The 18466-nt window shown below is 43.8% G+C and overlaps 1 protein-coding gene across 1 annotated transcript in view; it reads left to right on the top strand.

Moving 5' to 3' along the window:
• The first annotated feature begins 612 nt into the window (after positions 1-612).
• The window catches only part of SMS (spermine synthase), a 51727-nt gene continuing 33873 nt past the window's right edge, over positions 613-18466 (top strand). The window contains exons 1-2 of the mRNA XM_080612941.1: positions 613-727; positions 13199-13319. Of these exons, the coding sequence (XP_080469067.1) occupies positions 679-727; positions 13199-13319 (170 nt within the window). The 5' untranslated portion in view covers positions 613-678. The remainder of the gene's footprint in view (positions 728-13198; positions 13320-18466) is intronic.

Genomic DNA, 18466 nt, shown 5'->3' with positions numbered 1-18466 from the left:
CAAACAAAAGGCTTTGAAGATTCTCTGGTGATTCTCTGGTCCCTCTGCTGCAGCGGGAGCACCCGCCCTGCCCAGCAAGGGCAGCGGGTGGCGAGGAGCAGCTCTGGGCCGAGGCCACCATTGTTGCGGGAAGCCGACCCGTGCCCTGAGCTCTGGGGCGGGATTTAACCCGGGGAGAGGGGTTGTGAGCTGACTCTTAACGAACATTTCGGCTCTGCAATGTGTTTTGCGGACGTACAGACCAGCTCGATGCCGGGGGCCTGAGGCAGGAGTTTGCGGCGCGGGTACTGACCACCGCATCCTGACGACCGCATCCATCGGGGGGGGGGGGGGAACTGAAGCAGGGCAGCGGCGGCGCTCTCGAGCCCACCGCACCAGACCGGCACCGAACAACGGTACCAAACACCCCAACAGCCCCCCCGCAGTTCCCATTCCTGCCTAACTCTAGCTTCGCTCCACTTCCCTCCCGCTGGACAGCGAGGCCGCCAACGGCCGCTACCCCTCCGCCCCCGCCGCCATTGCCCCGCCCCACCGGCTGGGTCCCCGCCCCGCGCGGCGCACGCCCACCCCTGTGCGGCGCCGCTGCAGCCCCCACGCGCATATAGGCTCCCCCGCCGCACTGCCCGCGCCGCCGCCGCTGCCGCCTCCTCCAGGCATGGCACAGGGCTGTACCTCACTATGGCAGCAGCGCGGCACAGCACCCTGGACTTCCTGCTCGGCGCCACAGGTAACCGCCGCGGCCGCGGAGCAGAGAGAGCGGGCGGGGAGTGAGGGGGCCATATCTCTTTTACCCCCCCGATCGATCTCTCGGCGGTGTGTCCCACCTCCCATCGCCACCACCGAGGAAACGGCGCGGCTGCCTGCCCGCCCGCCAGGCCCCGCTCGGGCGCCCCCTCCCCTGGGCCTCCCTGGGGCGCCGCTGCCCAGCTGTGTGCTCCGCGTGTCCTCTCAGTGTCCTCTTCCCCGGCGGGCAGGTGCCCCCCGGGCTCCCAGAGGCCGCCATGTAGGCGCACGCGCCTTGAACAGGCGTGCGGCCCGCTGCGGCCTCCTGCCCCGTGTCCGCCGTGCCGCAGCCCCACGCTGGGGGCAGCCCGGCCTGGGGTCAGGCTGCCGTGCAGGTGCCCCCGCCCCGGCTGATCACAGCGGCGGAGCCCGGCCGGTCATCAAGGCGGGCTTTTCCCGGCGGCGGCAGGGTGAACGGGCTGGTAGAGGTGCCGCGCTGTGGGCTAGCGGGGAGGGAGGGAGGGCCCGGCCGTTTCAGAATGGCCGGGCTGGGGGTCCCCGCGAAAGCAGCCCGCCTTGGCTCGGCCCTCCTGACAGTGCAGCCCTGGCAGCGCCCTTCAGGACGGGGCGCTGAAACGGGCCGGTGCCTCCCGCAGAGGGAGGTGCGGATGCAGCGCAAGTGTCTGTGCCTTGGATGTTTGTCTAACCTCGTCGCAGAAGCGTGAAGGAAGTGATCAGCGATGAGATTCGGCTTTGGATGAGCCATCGGCTATTTCAGAGCTTTACTCCGTAGTTATCTGTAGGGGGCATGTTCGAGCCAGAAGCGGAGGGAACAACGTTTCTCGACGGCCAAGATGGGTGAAAGGGTTCAAGGGGGGCATGGTGAGGGGAAGCTGCGATGGGAGGCAAAGCGGTAGGTGTGTGCCGAGCAAGGCCGCCACCCGGGGCTGGCCTTCGCTGGGGCAGGTCCTTCCCGGAGCCCGAGTGTGGCCGGGGGTCTGACCTTATGCGTTGTCCCCCTTTATTTCCCTTTTTGAAGCGAGGGGGGTATGGAGGCGGTTCATCCCATCCACGGATAAAATCTGTCGATGGCTTGATTTGAGAGAGAGGTTTCTGAGCCCCCGGGCTTTGCTGAGTGCTGTTCCCTTCTTGGCCTTGCTGCGTTTGCTTTTAGGAGAGCTAGGAACAAGAGAGGGGGAAGTATTAGTGGAATTGTTACCAAGCAGCATGTTTTAGGGTATTCTACTGTGTTTCATTGTGAAAGACTTCCAGTTTCCATTTTTACAATGGGGTGGTTTTTTTTTTTTTAATAGCCACCAAAATGGTGACCTGATGACGAACAAGATAGTCCTTCCTTTTTTCTTGTACCTCATCTGTGACTCCTCTAGCATGAACAGAATTGGAAAGCTAAGCCAGTCTAGAAGCAATTTTCATAGATACCATCCAGCCCCCTCTTTGCCCATTTAGTTCTCTAAATTATCATGGGTTCAAGGGTTACATTAGTAACTGGCTTCTGCAGAAGAGTCAGGATTGCCAGAGAAAAGAGTAGGTTGTACTGAAAATAAGCTGCAGTTATGTTAGCTGCTCTATGATATAAACCCTGTCATTAATTAAATAGAGACTGTGGCAATGATTGTAAGTATTGTGCTTATTAGGTTTTCTATTTCATTTTCCTTTACTTCTGAAATGTTTTGAAATGTTTAGATCTTTCTCCAGTCAAGGTGCGTGTGCTAATTGGGGGTGGGGAGATGGACCAACTGTAGAAGTCTTGCTGTGTAAATCAAAGGAGGGAAGAAGCCTTTTACCCTTAAGTTTGTTTTAGCACGTTAGACATCTTTAGTGAGATGTGAAGAAGTTTCTTCCACCCATGGCAGCTCTGAAGTTGGCTTATACTTTCCATGTGGCATTTTGTCTTTTATGTAGTGTTTATTACCCAAAGAACATAAGAATTGTCTATAGAGGGGAAAATTGGTGAATGTACATTTGTAGTTTGTGTAGAGGAGTTGAAGTTTAATGCTGAATTGCAGATCATCAACTAGTTGAGGTCTTTACTGTAAGTTACATGGGCAATAAAGTTTCTAAGTGGTCTGTAATGCCATAAAATGGTAGTGAGTAAAACAAGATGTGGTTTTGGACCCCCTGGTTCCTGAGGATAACATGTTATCTCTATGTCTCAGCTGAAGCTGTTTGCATCTTTGTATTCTGGAGAATGTGGAATTTGTTAACTTCTTGGTAAATGCGTATTCCCTGTTTCTCAAAGCATTACCTGTGTCCTCAGTTTTTGAGAAATATGTATTTTTGGTAGGTATTAATATAGTTATTAAACTTACCAGCTTGTAGGAAGGTAAGACTTTAGACTATGAAAGCAAGTTTGTTCAGTAGTGTGTTTCACTGCAGTGCATCTTGCAATAACTGTATATGATTATGATGCCTTTTTCTTTAAGAATCTGCTTATATAAAAGTTGTTGCAAATGGCTGATGAAATAATTTGAATATAGTTCTCAGCATTCGTGTTTAATACTGTAGCTATTCAATAGTCTCCTAATGTTGAAGGGAAGAAAGACTTCACTGTTACTGTCTAGCATCAAGATTGAACATGACCATAAAGGATGGGATAGTGTTCCTGAGATGTTAGTGTTTTCTTGGGATCCGTTTGTTTCTTTATGTGCTCTGTTGTGTGTAGCTTGGCTTCATCCTCAAGTCTTCTGATGTTCTCAGAGTAAAGGAGAGAGACTGCCTTTGAATGTCAGTGAGAGGACCTGAAGGACACAGCTCCAAGTTAGGAAGATGGGGTTTTGTCACATGCTGATACTTGTGCAGCATTAGCTAGCAACTGTTTGTGTTGCAGAATGGTGTAAATTCTGGTAGGACATTCCCACAAGCTGACTTACTTGGTGTATACCATGTCCCTTCAATAGCAGCACAGTTTGTGGTACAGCTGCACAGACTGTTGTGCTGACAACATTTTGGGGCTTGAGCTCAGATGACTGAGATGGTGGACCAGAGAGTTAGTATTGATTACCTGAGCTGAAACAGTTACTGAAGTTCTTACTGGACTCTTGTGTGAGTTAGCATGCAGTGAGAATGCTAGGGCTGTAGGGCAGGTAAAGCAATGCTTGGGCTTTTGAGAAAAAGAAGTGGATGTGTGTGTGCACGTACCTGTGTCTTCAAATGAGTGTTTTTATAGACATGTGAAACATAGGAGATGGAAGAGGGAGTACCTTTTGTGGTCTGAACCTCTTTAGGCCCTTTGTCAGTGGCTTTGTTCCTGTCTGCAGGATCTGCTGCTCAATTCTGACACTGCATGTAGGAGAAATCTTGATGAGAAAATCAAGTCTGTCATCAGTAGGAATACATGTAAATAAAAAATGACTGCAATGCTTGGGTCTAAATGTTGCTGGATGTAGATCATAAATTATTTTTTTTACTAATAAAATGTGTGAAAGAGAAATCTAGCTGGAATCATGTGTACTGGATTTGACTTGACAAACTAGTTTAATTAGTGTTTTGCTGTGTAACTACACTTATTGGAAACAAACTTGATTTACAGATTTTTTTTTTTTTTTTCTTTTGGAGTCTTTTTCAAGTACTAACTGCTTTACAAGTTAATTAAAAATACATAAAATGTCTTGGCTGAAGCATTCATCAAAGTGTAAGAAAGTGCCATTAACTCTACTGGCAATCCTGTATCTTTGACTTTTGGTCTAGCTTCAAGCAGACAAAGTGCTGTAAGGTAAAGCAGTCAGGGGTGCAAAGATGTAAATTACCCATGTTGTGTTCTCAAAATCTTGATTATAACGTGTTCTAGGTTGCTCTACTAAATATTCTTTCCATATTGATGTTTTTACCTAGTCTATCAAATTGTTAAACATTTGAATTGTATGCAGTTAAGCTAATATTTTCATCCTTGTCTTTTGTTTTGATTTGACATCTTTATGCTCTTCATAGAGCGGGACTGTGATTTTACATGCTTGTTCTTGGCTGTGCTGATCTAAACTTTGCAAGGGGAAAGAGTTGACAAGGCTTTTTGTTCTGCATCCCTTTGGAGCTGTGTTGTTGAATTGCCTTACTTTAAGGACTAGTTAAAAAAAGCCTATCAAAGGAGACAGCCTCCCAGAAACAGGAGTATTTAGGAGAACTAAATGATGAGGGAGGGGTGCTGCATTGGCTCTTCCTCTTTACCATCTCTGAAGCCTCTACCTGAATTTCTACCTGTGAACGCTCTACATGAGTTCAGCTGCTTGTGTGTGGTGAGCTGTATCCTGCTGTAGTGAAGACAATCTGTAATTGGTTCTGGTTTGGTGTCATAAACAGATAATCAGCAGTTTTAGCTGTTGAGTCGTGGTTCATCCTGCATGTGTGGACGAGAGAAAGCAGGAAGAGGTGACTGGCATTGGAAACTTGGTGTCTCTGCATAGTTTTTCTATAAGTCAATCTTGTGTATGAAGGAGAAAAGTTTAAACCAATTCTAAATACTTGACAGTTTTGAAGATAATAAGTGAAAAACTCATCAGAAAAACTTTTGAGTGCTTGGCTGTTGCCTAATGTACTAGAGATGCTAGGGCTTTGTTTTTAAGAGGCAAATTCTATTTCTATGACTGGAGCTGGCTGCAGTTAGTAAAAACACATTAAGTGTATTTGAGTGTGTTGTGGGTGGAATAGCATCTGAGCCTTGTAGCTCAGTTTGACTGGTTCTGTCAAGTATTGGATTGTCTGAAGTGCTGAAACATCTGATTACACTGATAACGTGTTTGATGTGCTTATCTCTTCTTTACTATATTGATTTATGGTTTGTTACTGAAATCTGCTGACTCTATGGTCTGTATGTGAAGACCACATAAAGATTAAACAAGACTCAAGTAAATATCTCTGGTATTACTCAAGTGAAGCCTGCAGCTCTTATCAACCTTGGCTAAAGGTGAGTTTGCAGCTGCAGTTCAGGAGAATGGGTCTGTTTTAATTGTGCTCTTAGCAGCCTCTGTGAGTGGTGTGGGCCCAACCTCTGCTCTTGCCTGGGCTGTTTTGAGCTGAGCCCTGCAGGTCTCCACGTTCTAGTTCTGACAGGCCTGGACCAGGAGCTAGCCTGCTGTGTGTCGGAGCACAAATGGGGCTTGTCAGGAGGAGTTAATACAGGAATTGATAGCTTTCCATTTTTAGCAGTAAGGGCTGCTGTGAACTCATTCCCTGCTTTGGTTGGTTTCCTGTTTTGAAGATTAAAATGCTTTATGAATGGAACTCTGAAAATATAATTATCTGGTTCTCCAGTGTGATGTCAGGTACTCTGTGACTGCTTGCTCAGACTTGAAGGAATTGTCACCTGAAAAGGAGAGGGTTAAGAATATGGGAGATGTTTTCCATGAGGGTCTAGTTTGAGGCTGTGGAACGAATTCCTGCAAGAAATAAATACTGCTTTTGACACATCAGTATTTCCAAATTTGGGTACACATCTCTGACTGAAGTACATATGACAACTAGTAATCGCTGCTGCTTAATAAACTTGAAGATAGTCAGATACCCGATGATGAAAGTGCACAGGAAGCTGGTGGTATTTGGGCATGCTGAAATTATGTTACCAAGTACATTTTCTTTTACTTTTTTTTTTTTTTTGACTGAGAGAGCTACAGGTATTTCAAAAGGTGATAATGTTTAAAATTTGAGCAGTCTTTATATGCCATTTAGTGGACTTCAGTGTATACATTATTGGGAGAGACAAATGAAGTTAGTAGAGCTAAGGCATTGAAAACACATTTGTTATTAAGGCTCAAGCTGCATGTCATATGAAATAATTTTTTGGAGTGCGTAAATACTCTGTAAAAGTGGCTTGCTGAACTTGCATATGAAAATGTTGATTTGACAAATGCCTTTGGCTTACCTGTTCGCCTGCTGCTCAGCTCTGATAATCTGTGGGGATGAAGTGGTAAAGTCTAAATCTTCCCATAGCAAAACTGAACTTCACCAAGCAGCAAGTCAGGAAGAGTCTCCTGTGAGACTTAGATATTTGAAAGGTAAAAGATATTGTTTGTGGGTGGTACAGAACAGTGTGACAAATACTTCACATGTCTGTCTCTAGATAACCAAATGTTGCTTTTGTATTAAAGAACAGAGAATTTGTGTGAAGTGGAAAAACCTTTAAAATTCTTACAGGGTCAAGTAGCAATTAGGGAGAGGGAAAAAGTTAAAAGCTCTTTTCACTAAACTTCTGTGTGATTAGTAAACAGCGATGAGTCTTAGAAAATGCCAGCCACTTACTTTGGAAGACTAGAAATGTTCTGGGTATTCTTCTTTGTCCTCTACCAGTTACTGGAAGTGTCAGGATTTCTGATAGACTGTTGTGCATCATTCCAGCAGACAGGCATTTAAAAAGTTGTTAATTGTAATGGGATGTTGCATCTTAACTGTTGAGGCTGAGTTTACAGAAAGCTTCATACTCACAAAACATGGGGTACACACTTCCTGCTTTTAGATGTACAATAAATTTTTGATTGTCCTAATACAAGAAATTAAATAGAGGAAGGGTTAAGGATTAACTTGTTTAATGTTTTGTGGTTGTTTTTTTTTTTTTTTTTCCTCCATTATGGAAGTGGGTGGAGCTGATAGGCTTATAGTTGCTAAAAACTTGAGGTTTTATGTAGAGTTTTCCCTTAAAGGTGGTTAGGGAATCTTACCTTGGTTTTGTGAAAGAACTGAGAAAGAGGAAAAAAAAAAATCTCTTTATTGGAGCTCAGAGGAGGAAGTAGGAAAAGGTGATTTTGTTACTGGGCCTGCATCTCTGGGAATTATGTCTTAACACTACTTGCAGAAGTTGAAGCACAGCCATTCCTGTTCACTGTCCATGCAGTTGCTTTTGTTTGAATTCTTGTTTAGTGTTTAATGACCTGCTGGTTGTGCACCCTGAACTTGAATTTTTGTTGTTGTATAGGAAAGGCTATGGAAAAGTGGCTGTATAGGTCTGTTCTCTTTACATTAACTGTGGAGACTTGGACAGAGATTTCTTATTCCATAATGAGCTGTCTTAGAAAGTGTTTGTTGCTACGGTCATCTGAAAGTCCCTATGTATTTTGTGTTACTTTAGTCACAAACTTAAGTATGTTATTACTTTATTTACTATGGTCACCATTATTACTAATCTTGGAAATTGTTTCCAAACCTGTGTTTGGCTTGAAAGTGTTTGGGTGTAGTGGATCTGGATTTACAAAGGGGTGATCATGCCTGACCCACCTGTTAGTTTTTTTTGACCACCAGATGTTGTCATGGAGGAGGGAAGATTAGTAGTTGCTGTTTACCTAGACTTTAGCAGGGGTTTTGACACTGTTCTGAGTAACATCTCCATGCACAAAGTGTTGCAGTACAGGTTACAGAAATCTGCAGTGAGGTTGATTGGAAATGGAGCTGCTGGGCCCAGGAGGTTATGATCAGCAAACAAGTCCACCTGGAAGCCAGTCAGTGGTATTGTGCTGAAGGAGAGGTAGACAGTGTGGCCAATGCAGTTTAATATCTTCATTGATAACCTGGGCACTGGGACAGAGTGAATCCTCAGCAAGGTTGCAGATGACACGAAACTGGGAAAGATGATTGCAGTGTGGGCACTCCTGGCCTACAGGAACCCAGTGAAGTTCAACCAAAGAAAATGTCAGGCCTTGCACCTGGGAAGAATGATCCTGTATACACATACAGGATAGAGACAGCTTTGCTTTCAGCTTAGGGATCCTTCCCCTCAACCTAGTCCTGGTGAGGCATATCTGGAGTGCTGTGTCTGTCCAGTGCAAGAGAGGGTTGGTCCTGCTTGAGTAGGCCCAGTGTAGGGCCATGAACATGATTAAAGGACTGGAGCGCCTGTCAGAAGAGGCTGGACTAGCTAGGACTCGTCAGTGTGGAGTAGAGAAGACTTGGAGGCATCTTTCTCCTATAGAATAATTTAGAAAAGACCCTTAAGGTTGAGTCCAGCCATTAACCTAACACTAGCAAGTCCACCACTAAACCATGTCTGTAAGTGCCATGTCAAATTATATATTAAAAAAACCCCAATAAACCAACAAATAACTGGTGGGGGGACTAGATAAGGTGGAGCTGAACTTTCCTGAGTGATGCTGTTTATGTGACAGGACAAGAGGTAGTGGGCATAAATTGAAACACATGGAACTTGATCTGAACTTAAGAAAACTCTTAACTGTGAGGGTGGCTGAACACAGGAGCAGCTCACCCACAGATGTAGTGGAGTCTCAGTTTATGGAGATAGCAAAAACATGACTACTTGTGGCCCTAAGCAGCCTGGTGTCATTGATCCTGCTCTGAGGGGGTTGGATGAGACAATCTCCAGAGGTCGTTTCTGACATCTGCTGTTCTGTAGTAGCTACCTGACCTGTCTGTGCCAGCACAGAACAGTCTGTACACAGGTCTGTACACAGAATTGTCTTTAAGTAGAAAAATTGGACCTCAGGTGAATTACAGGTTTGGCTTGCTTAGGGGGTATGGTCATGTCATTGACTGAAGCACTCCATGTCAGCACTGACATGATATGTGACTGAGTTGGCTTTAAATGCTTCCCACACCACCTTCCTACCCTCTGTCAAGTCTGGTGTGTGAGTGTAAAGGCAGGAATGAAAGAGGGTAGGAATGTTTGCTTTGGTGACCATGCAGTTTTAGCTTGGCATCAGTCAACACAGAAAAAACATGAGTTCAGTCCCTAGTTGATTGGATCCTTTAGGGAAAAGGTGGTGGGTAGCTGTAAAGTGTGTATGGGAAAGGAAGAGGTGGGTTGCATTTAACTTGTGCAGGATGTTGGAAGAGAGAAGAGGTGAATACGGCAAAGAGAATGTACTTATCTGGCTAAAAGGGGAGAACTTAAGTGTTCAGAAATGGTGCAAATACTGCATTAAAGACTTGTAGTGTATGGCAGAGATTTTTCTTGTGGGTGTTTTGTGTGTATTCTTGGAAATCTGAACTGATATGGAGAATGATGGTGCAGGGGAAGAATGAGGGTTAAACTCCCCTATTGGTAGCTGTGTATTTTGAATACTTTGAGAGCTCTTCCTGATTCGTCATTGTTTTACCCATAATTTCTGAAAGAGCACTTGGATGCACTGAGTGATTTATATTGACTGTGGTGATGCACTTGCTGCTGTGGCACAGTATTTGATTTGCCTGTGTTCACTGTCTAGCTGGAAGTCCTCAGAGTAGGAGCTTGGGGATATTCTGTAGAAACTCCTTAGGAAAAAGCAGCCTTCTATTCTTAATCTTCTGTAATAAAGGATAATGAAATGGACTAAGTGCACAGGGGAACTTGATCTGTTTCCTCATGGATGGGTGAATAGTAATGACTTTCTACCTGCTGTCCGCTTTTTTTTAAAGCCTCATGCAATGCATTATTTATTCTGTGTATAAGTTAACATGATGAAGTTAATTCTCACAGTGCAAATTGATTGAAAGGACTAATGTTAGTGTAGATTTCCACTTCCTGATGTTCTATGCTCTCCCAGTTGGCAAGGGCAAAACAAAGGATTCTACTTGCGTGTTGGGGGGTTCTGACAGCGGTTCCAAACTTAATACCTGGGAGGTATGTGTTGCTGAAGCCAGTTGTTTTTCATTTGCATCTCTTAATATGTCAGGCAGAAGCTAGTGTCTTTGCCTTGGAGTAAGAAAAGTGGGGGCTTCAGGGTGTGCTTTCGTTCTTGAGGTGTGGATTTATTTTCCTGTTGAAGGAAAATTCTAATTCTGGAGGTTTTTTATCATTATAAGGATTGAGATACAGTATTGGCATTGGAAGAAAGTCTCAGATTAGTCTGTGAATGAGAAGAACCCCTGTACACCTATAAGCCTGACTGCTGTATTTCCAGTAAGTGGAGAGAGGGCACTGTGAATGGCCTAACTTGACTCTGGTGAACTTGGCGCCAGAGCAGTCGGATGTACCGTTGCAGCTGATTGGAAGCCCAGCCTCCTGCTGCTTTCATCTTGAACTGCTCTGTGACCTCACCTGGCTGGAAATTAAACTCTCTTCTCAGGTGTGTTCCCTTCATTGCTTGTATCTGACACCCTCCCACTTTGTATATTTCCCTTTCCTGTGAGGTTTTTGAAGATTTGGAGTTGACAGATAGTGTTCATGTGTGAGAATTTTGCACAACACAATAACTTAGTATAGTGAAACTATTAATTTAAACAGCTCTGAAGTGAAAAATTAGGCAGGTCATTCAGGCTGCTGTTGACTATTAGCATATTCTGCATTTTGGCTTCTAATATATGCTAACTCTTCAGTTTATTCTTAATGAAGCAGTTCACTTAATTTGACACTGCCCCCCCTTCACCTTTCCCTATTGAAAGTATAGCTACAAAGGGAAAAATACGTCAAATGTAGAAGCATATAGAACTGCTTTGTGTTCTAGTGTTTTTTTGTGTTACATTCTCAGTTCGTAGAGGAAAGGATTCAAAATCAGGGGAAGAAAAACTTGGAAGTCTGAAATTGAGTGAATATTTTCAAATGAGAGTTAATCTGTTCCCATAGTTTACTAAGATTTTGTCAGTCCTCTGGTATGAGAAGGTCTTAAACTAGAATATTTTTGGAGATAGGCTCAGTAGCAGATTACTGAGCTCAGCGTTGGAGTATCCGGTGAAAATAGCCAGTGTTGTGCATGAAGCCAGACTGGATGCTTACAGTAACGCTGGACTTTGAGCTGCATTTCTGTTTACAGATGACTGTCAAATAATAGCTTCTTCATTGCTAAAAATTTAGAGGAATATTTGCAACTGCTGCAAATCATCTCATCAAATGTGCTGGGATTCCAGAATTGCTTGGCTTTACTGGGCATTAACTCTTGATAAATATGTATCTCTCAAATCTTATACACAGTGGTTTTGTTTCTGTTCTGAAGTTGAAACTCTGGGTCTTTTCATTCCTTCTGGCAAGTAATTATCAAATCCTTCTAATAGTATTTCATGCTTGGTAACCAGAGTTGATTACTTTGTTTCTGGATAACGAAAAATTAAGCACTACCTGAATTAACATTTTGGTGTGGATTCAAAGGTGCTGATACTGTTTTAATCATCATTGATTATTTTTTCTTATCAGTGATTGATATTGCATATCTGAGCTTGGAGTGAAGTGGTGGCAAGTGGATTTTGGTGAGAGATTGTGAGATTGTTGAAGTGTCCTGATACCTTGAGGCAACCACTGATGCCTCAAATATTTTATAAAGGACTCTCCAACTCTGGGGAATTAATTACCCTCTGAGGCAAATCTTGTGTGGTGTAACCAGGAGATATGATGAAAGAGTATGTTTATTAATTTCCTAAAGCTAACCACATAATAGGAAGAACTCGGTCAAGCTTCTGCCTGACTGCTTAGCAAAAAAATCTGCTGCTAAATGATGAGCAGTTTGTGAGGGATTAGTATGTTATGGAGCAGAAAAATATCAGTGATGATTTGTCCTGCAGTCTCTGCCAAGATGTACCCAGCAGAAATCCTTGAAGCTATTGAAAGCAGAAAGACTAAATGTGGTGTGAGCACTTCAGTTCTTCAGGGTCTGTTCTCCATCTTATTACTTAAATATCTTGTAGAAGCTGCAGAAGTGTTTGGGGAGTTAGTTGCATACTAGTTTAGTTTGGGGTTTGGGCTAATTTTCTGGCTTGGAAGGGTATAGTAAGCATTATTATACTGAGTTGTTTGTTTTGGGGGGTTTGTTTGTTTGTTTTTTGTTTAATGTGCTAGTGACATTAAGGGAAGGAAATGAATGTGGGTTTTGTTAAAGATGAGGGAAAAGGTAGTAGGGTGTGGCAAGGAAAGCAAATGCCAAGTAAGAAGAGGGGACCACATGTCTGAAGTGATAAAATTTCTTGTGGATGTACTGGCCTTGGAGCAGCTGCTCCTATCCTCCCCAAAAAGAGGACTGATGCAAGCTTAAAATGAGCAGTGCAAAGTTGCAGAGACTGCAAACTAGAATTGTGGCCCCATTTCTTTTACACTTTTGATGCCCCAAGACCACTTGGCTTCATTGTGGGTAGGGCAGAGTGGGTAGGATAGTTTACCCTGTGTAGTTTTTCAGTGCCTTTCAGAAAAATGTCTAGCTGTAGGACAGGGCAACTCAAGTCTTTTGCCAGTGCAGTGTTTCCTTCTGGGACTGTTATTTCTAAGTGATTAAAAAAATAATTACATGAGTAGGGGCATGCCTGGACTGTGATACAGTAGGTGACAAATTATAGCCATAATTAAAGTACTGTTATACCATCTATTGTACATAAAGACTTTTACTTAGGAGTAAAAAATAATAGAAAACTGCACCGAGGAGTATCTCTAGGGATGGGGAAAAGTACATCAAAGCTATTGTTCAAATGGAACTCAAAAGCATCCCAGGCTGCCAGTAAAAACTAGTCAGACATTTTTAAAAAAAACAAAACAAAAAAAAACCCACCCTCCAAAAACCCACACAAAACTGACTTGAATGGAAAATCCTTACTGATTTTTTTTTTTTTTCTCTCAATCATGCAGCTGATTGCAATGCTGTTCTTAAAGCTCTACAGCCCATTTTTCAGGAGCAGGGAATGACAGAAACAGTCCATAACTGGGAAGACCATGGCTATTTAGCAACATACATCAAGAAAAATGGCAGGTGAGTGGATTTTCTTCGTTTTTCTATAGATTGTCCCCTCTGTCCTCATTTACAGGCAATTATTTCTCCCTGTGTTGGATTTCCTTCTGAGGTGCAGGCAGGGCAAGCTGTTATTTTACCAGTCTTGTGTATAAAGTGACTGAAATAAAGCAGAATACTGTTGATACTCCAGCCTGTGTCATCTTATAGCTTGTATTATCAGAATAGTTGAATTGGTTGGTCTGGGCTGTACTGATGCAGTAGCATTGTTTGGTGTCTTGGTCTCAGGGCCAGTCCTTCCAGATGCAGGATAGCTCAAGTCAGTTGAAGGTATTTGTAGTATGTTAATTATGTCTAAATTCAGTCTTAACCACAGCATGTGAATAATAAAAATGTTTCTGTCCCTGCCTTTTGAATATGCTTTTTAAACACTTTATATGCTTCACTTGCACACTGTCTCCCATTACATCTTTGTAGGTAAGCTTAGGAAATGTGAGTTAGATGAATGGACAGTGAAGTGGATCAGAAATTGTCTGAATGGAAGAATTCAGAGGATTGCAATCTGCAGATTAGAAGCCAGTTGGAGGCCTGTAGTCAGTGGTGTTCCCCAGGTCTGGTCTTATTCAACTTGTTTATTGATGACCTGGGTGAAGGGCTGCAAGTTTACTGATGAGATGAAGCTGGGAGAAGTGGCGGATACACCTGAAAGCTGTGCTGTTGTTCAGCAGGACCTCAATAGGCTGGAGAATTAGGCAAAGAGAAACCAATGAGGTTCAAGAAGGGTAAGTGTAGGGTACTACGCCTGGGGAGGAAGAACCAACCCCAAGCACCAGTACAGGTTGGGGGCTGACCTACTACAGAGCAGTTCAGCTTGGTAGGACCTGGGAGTGTTGGTAGATAAGTTAACTATGAGCAACCAGTGTGCCCTTGCGGTCAGGAGGGCCAATAGTATACTAGAGTGCATTGGGAGGAGTGTGGCCAGCAGATTGAGGAAGGTGGTTCTCCCCCTCTACATGACCCTGGAGAGGCCGCATGTGGAGTACTGTGTCCAGTTCTGGGCTCCTCAGTACGAGAAAGACAAGGAGCTACTGGAGAGGGTCTGGTGGAGGGCCACAAGGATGATTGTGGGTCTGGAGCATCTCTCTTACAAGGAAAGATTGCAGGAGCTGGGCCTGTTTATTCTAGAGAAGAGATTACTGAGAAGGGATCTTACTAATGCATATGACTATCTCAAAGGTGAGTGCCAAGAGGATGGTACCAGACTCCTTACAGTGATGCCCATGACAAGGAGCAGTGGCCATAAACTAAAACACAAGATGTTTCAACCTCAACCTGAAGAACTTCATTTAATGTTGACAGTGGAAGAGCACTGCAACAGGCTGCCCAGCGATGTTGTGGAGTCTCTCTGGAGACATTCAACGCCTACCTGGATATGTTCCTGTGTAACCTGCTGTAGGTGGTCCTGCCTTGGCAGGGGGGTTGGATTAGATGATTCCAAGAGGTCCCTCCCAATCCTAACAATTCTGTGAATCTATAAAATTCTCAAGGAGCTATTGAAGTAACTAACAGCATGACAGAGGTGGTTAGTGTCATTAGTGACGTAAGCAAAATCTGCAGGGATAAACAGGTAAGCAAAGCCACATTAGCTTTATTTCCTGAAGATGCTTTACAGTGTCAGGGTTAGTTAATTATGGACACTTATATTTGGAAGTAAAAAGGACTTAAAAGATTTAAAGGTTGGGTTTCTTTGATTATGTGACCTCATTTTGTTTTCCAGTGTTTTGAGTTTGAAAGTGACATGAGATTTGAATCCTCAAACTTACTTTCCTTTTTGCAGTCTTATCTGATCATTCCTCTGTTGGAAAGCAGTCTCTTCTAAAGGAGCAGTTTCCAGAGTTAAATTACCTGTGTTCTGAGCTTTCTAGAAAAGATGTCTGTTGTATAACCTTTCCAGAAGATAACTGAACTGGCATCTAGAAGCATCTCTAAGGGCCTTGCAAGACTCTGAATTTTAAAGTATTATTTCTCTTACTACACTGCCAACTGAAAATACTTGTTGCTCCAGATTCCACTGTCTTCCTCAAGTGCTAGTGTATAATACCAATGAATGTTTGAAGGGGGAGAGGAGTATGTAAGAATTGACGTGTCTGTGTAGAAAAGGTGGGGAAGACTTCATGGGAAAGACAAACCTGTGCCCTGATGTACATTGTGGTCATTGTAGCAGAAATAAGTTGGTCAAGTAAGTGTCCCCATGGTAAAGCAGAGCCCTGGAGGGGGATATCCTAGATGCTCTGAGTATAAGCTTGGGAATTCAACATGCTGGAGAACTATAAATACAATCTCCAGTCAGTTTTTGCTTTGTGGTTTTTTTTTTTTTCTTTTTTTTTTTTTTTTTTAATACTTTTCAGAACTGTCCTTGAGTAGATAGCATGGGGAAGGGGTGAAGAAAATGAAATTCTGTTTCCTGGAAGCCATGTGTAATAATTAGCTTTAGCAATTGCTCAGTACTCATTCTGATTTTTAAATGGATTCTTTCCTGTGTGTTTTGTTGATCTTGTGTCTTCCAGCAGCTAGACACTTTGAATCATTCAGCTTTTCACTACTGTTAAATGCAACTTAAACTTTTGCACCAGAGGATAGTTCATAGTATTCTTACTGTTGTGGGAAGGTGAAGAGAGATGGGCCTAATGGCGTTCCTGCAAGGAAATAATTGATGGTCTGTTATGCTGGGTCTTGGTTACCTCTTGCCTCTGTTTGCTGAGCAAGCGCGAGCACTCAGGTATTTATACCGCTGCAGACAGCCAGGTTGGTGCTTGGAGTTCTTTAGGGCTACATTAATGGTTTGTCAGCTGGCAGGATCTTGGGTTGGTTTGTTCCAGAGTCCTTTTCCAAAAGGCAGTGTTGCTGAAGCTGCGCAGTTTGGGCAGCTTATGCTTTCACAGTTGTATCAAGTAATCAAGTAGCCTTTTTTCACATAAAACCCTCATGCCACACTGCAGGGCATACAATGTGTACAGTTGGCTTAAAAACACTTCCCTGGTGACTGCTGCAGAGCCCTTGCATCACTTCAGATGCTTTGATATTGCACTTTGTGGGTTAAGGAAGAAACCTCACTTACTGTCTTGGGGCCACAGGAATACCATGGGGGCCACAGGGAGAGCTGGGGCTAAGTGATGTAAGAAAGGATGTGGCCTGTAGGTTTTTGGGGAATACTTGGCTCCTTGAGCCTTCTGGCCTGAACACAACAAGTTTAGTGAAGTACTGGTTCTCATCTCTTTAACCTTATATGCTGGACATGCCATTCATCTTTATAATTGACAGAAATATGATAGAGAATACTGAGTTTCAGGGAAAAATTTTGACTCAAAGATTCCCTAAACACTGGGGCAGACATGGGTTTCAGCACCATTTTTGCCTTGCCTCATTCATGGAGGCTGACTGACTTGCTCTGTCACTGTCCTTTTGACATGTGTTTTAGCAGGCAGGTGTAGTGGTCTCCCCTTCTTCCTGTTAACATGCAAGTGCTGCAACCTTGCTTTCCCTCTTACCTATGTGTACTGTGCTTCGCTGTCTGCCTCACTAATCCAGCTGCAAATAGACTCCACCAGCAGAAATGTGGCTTAACTGTTAAAAAGTTTTAGATGAGCTTGGTTTTAATTTCAAATTGCTGTTGTCAGATTAATGTTAAAATGTATACTAGTGTTGTCAGTTCAAAATTGCATTTGCTAGTGGAGACTCTGAATACTTGCAAAATAAGTTCTTAAAGTTCTAATACAATACAGGTCTGGAAATAATTGAGCTGTTAATAGAAGCTATCCAGGAAAGTATACTAAATATAATAAGGAATTGCAGTTTGTGATACAGCCTCAAAAACTGAAGAACAAAGAACAGGAGTGCGTGGAAGAGCTGAACATTAAGAGAAGATTATTTGCTTTGTGTCTGTTTTTTCTGGTGCAGTGTCAAATGTAAATTAATAAAGAATGGTTGTTACTTTCTCTTGGTATATTCATTGGCATCTGAGCTCCAGTGTATACTGGGTTTATCTTCACAGTATCACAGTATCACAGTATGTTAGAGATTGGAAGGGACCTCAAAAGATCATCTAGTCCAATCCCCCTGCCAGAGCAGGAACACCTAGATAAGATTACACAGGAATGTGTCCAGGCGGGTTTTGAATGTCTCCAGAGAAGGAGACTCCACAACCTCCCTGGGCAGCCTGTTCCAGTGTTCTGTCACCCTCACTGAGAAGAAGTTTCTTCTCAAGTTTAAGTGGAACCTCTTGTGTTCCAGTTTATACCCATTACCCCTTGTCTTATCATTGTTAGCCATTGAGAAGAGCCTGGCTCCATCCTCATGACACTCCCCCTTTATATATTTATATACACTAATAAGGTCCCCCCGCAGTCTCCTCTTCTCCAAACTATAGAGACCCAGCTCCCTCAGCCTTTCCTCATAAGGGAGATGCTCCACTCCCTTAATCATCTTTGTCGCCCTGCGCTGGACTCTCTCCAGCAGGTCCCTGTCCTTCTTGAACTGAGGGGCCCAGAACTGGACACAGTATTCCAGATGCGGTCTCACCAGGGCAGAGTAGAGGGGAAGGAGGACCTCTCTCGACCTACTGACCACTCCCCTTCTAATACACCCCAGGATGCCATTGGCCTTCTTGGCCACAAGGGCACAGTGTTGGCTCATGGTCATCCTGCTGTCCACTAGGACCCCCAGGTCCCTCTCCCCTACACTACTCTCTAACAGGTCGTTCCCCAACCTATACTGGAACCTGGGGTTGTTCCTGCCCAGATGCAGGACTCTACACTTTCCCTTGTTATATTTCATCAAGTTTCTCCCTGCCCAACTCTCCAGCCTGTCCAGGTCCCGCTGGGACACAGCCTTCTGGCGTGTCAGCCACTCCTCCCAGCTTAGTGTCATCAGCAAACTTGCTGACAGTACACTCAATTCCCTCATCTAAATCATTGATGAATATATTAAATAATACTGGTCCCAATACTGACCCTTGAGGCACTCCACTAGATACAGGCCTCCAACTGGACTCCGCCCCATAGGCTACAACTCTCTGGCTTCTCTCCTTCAGCCAGTTCGCAGTCCATCTCACTACCTGATCATCCAGGCCACACTTCCTCAATTTAGCTATGAGGATGCTGTGGGAGACT

Source organism: Psittacula echo (assembly GCF_963264785.1).
Source record: "Psittacula echo genome assembly, chromosome: 3".
NCBI classification, from domain to species: Eukaryota; Metazoa; Chordata; class Aves; order Psittaciformes; family Psittacidae; genus Psittacula; species Psittacula echo.
Note: the sequence above shows the minus strand (reverse complement) of the source record. Positions and strands in the feature narration are given on the sequence as shown.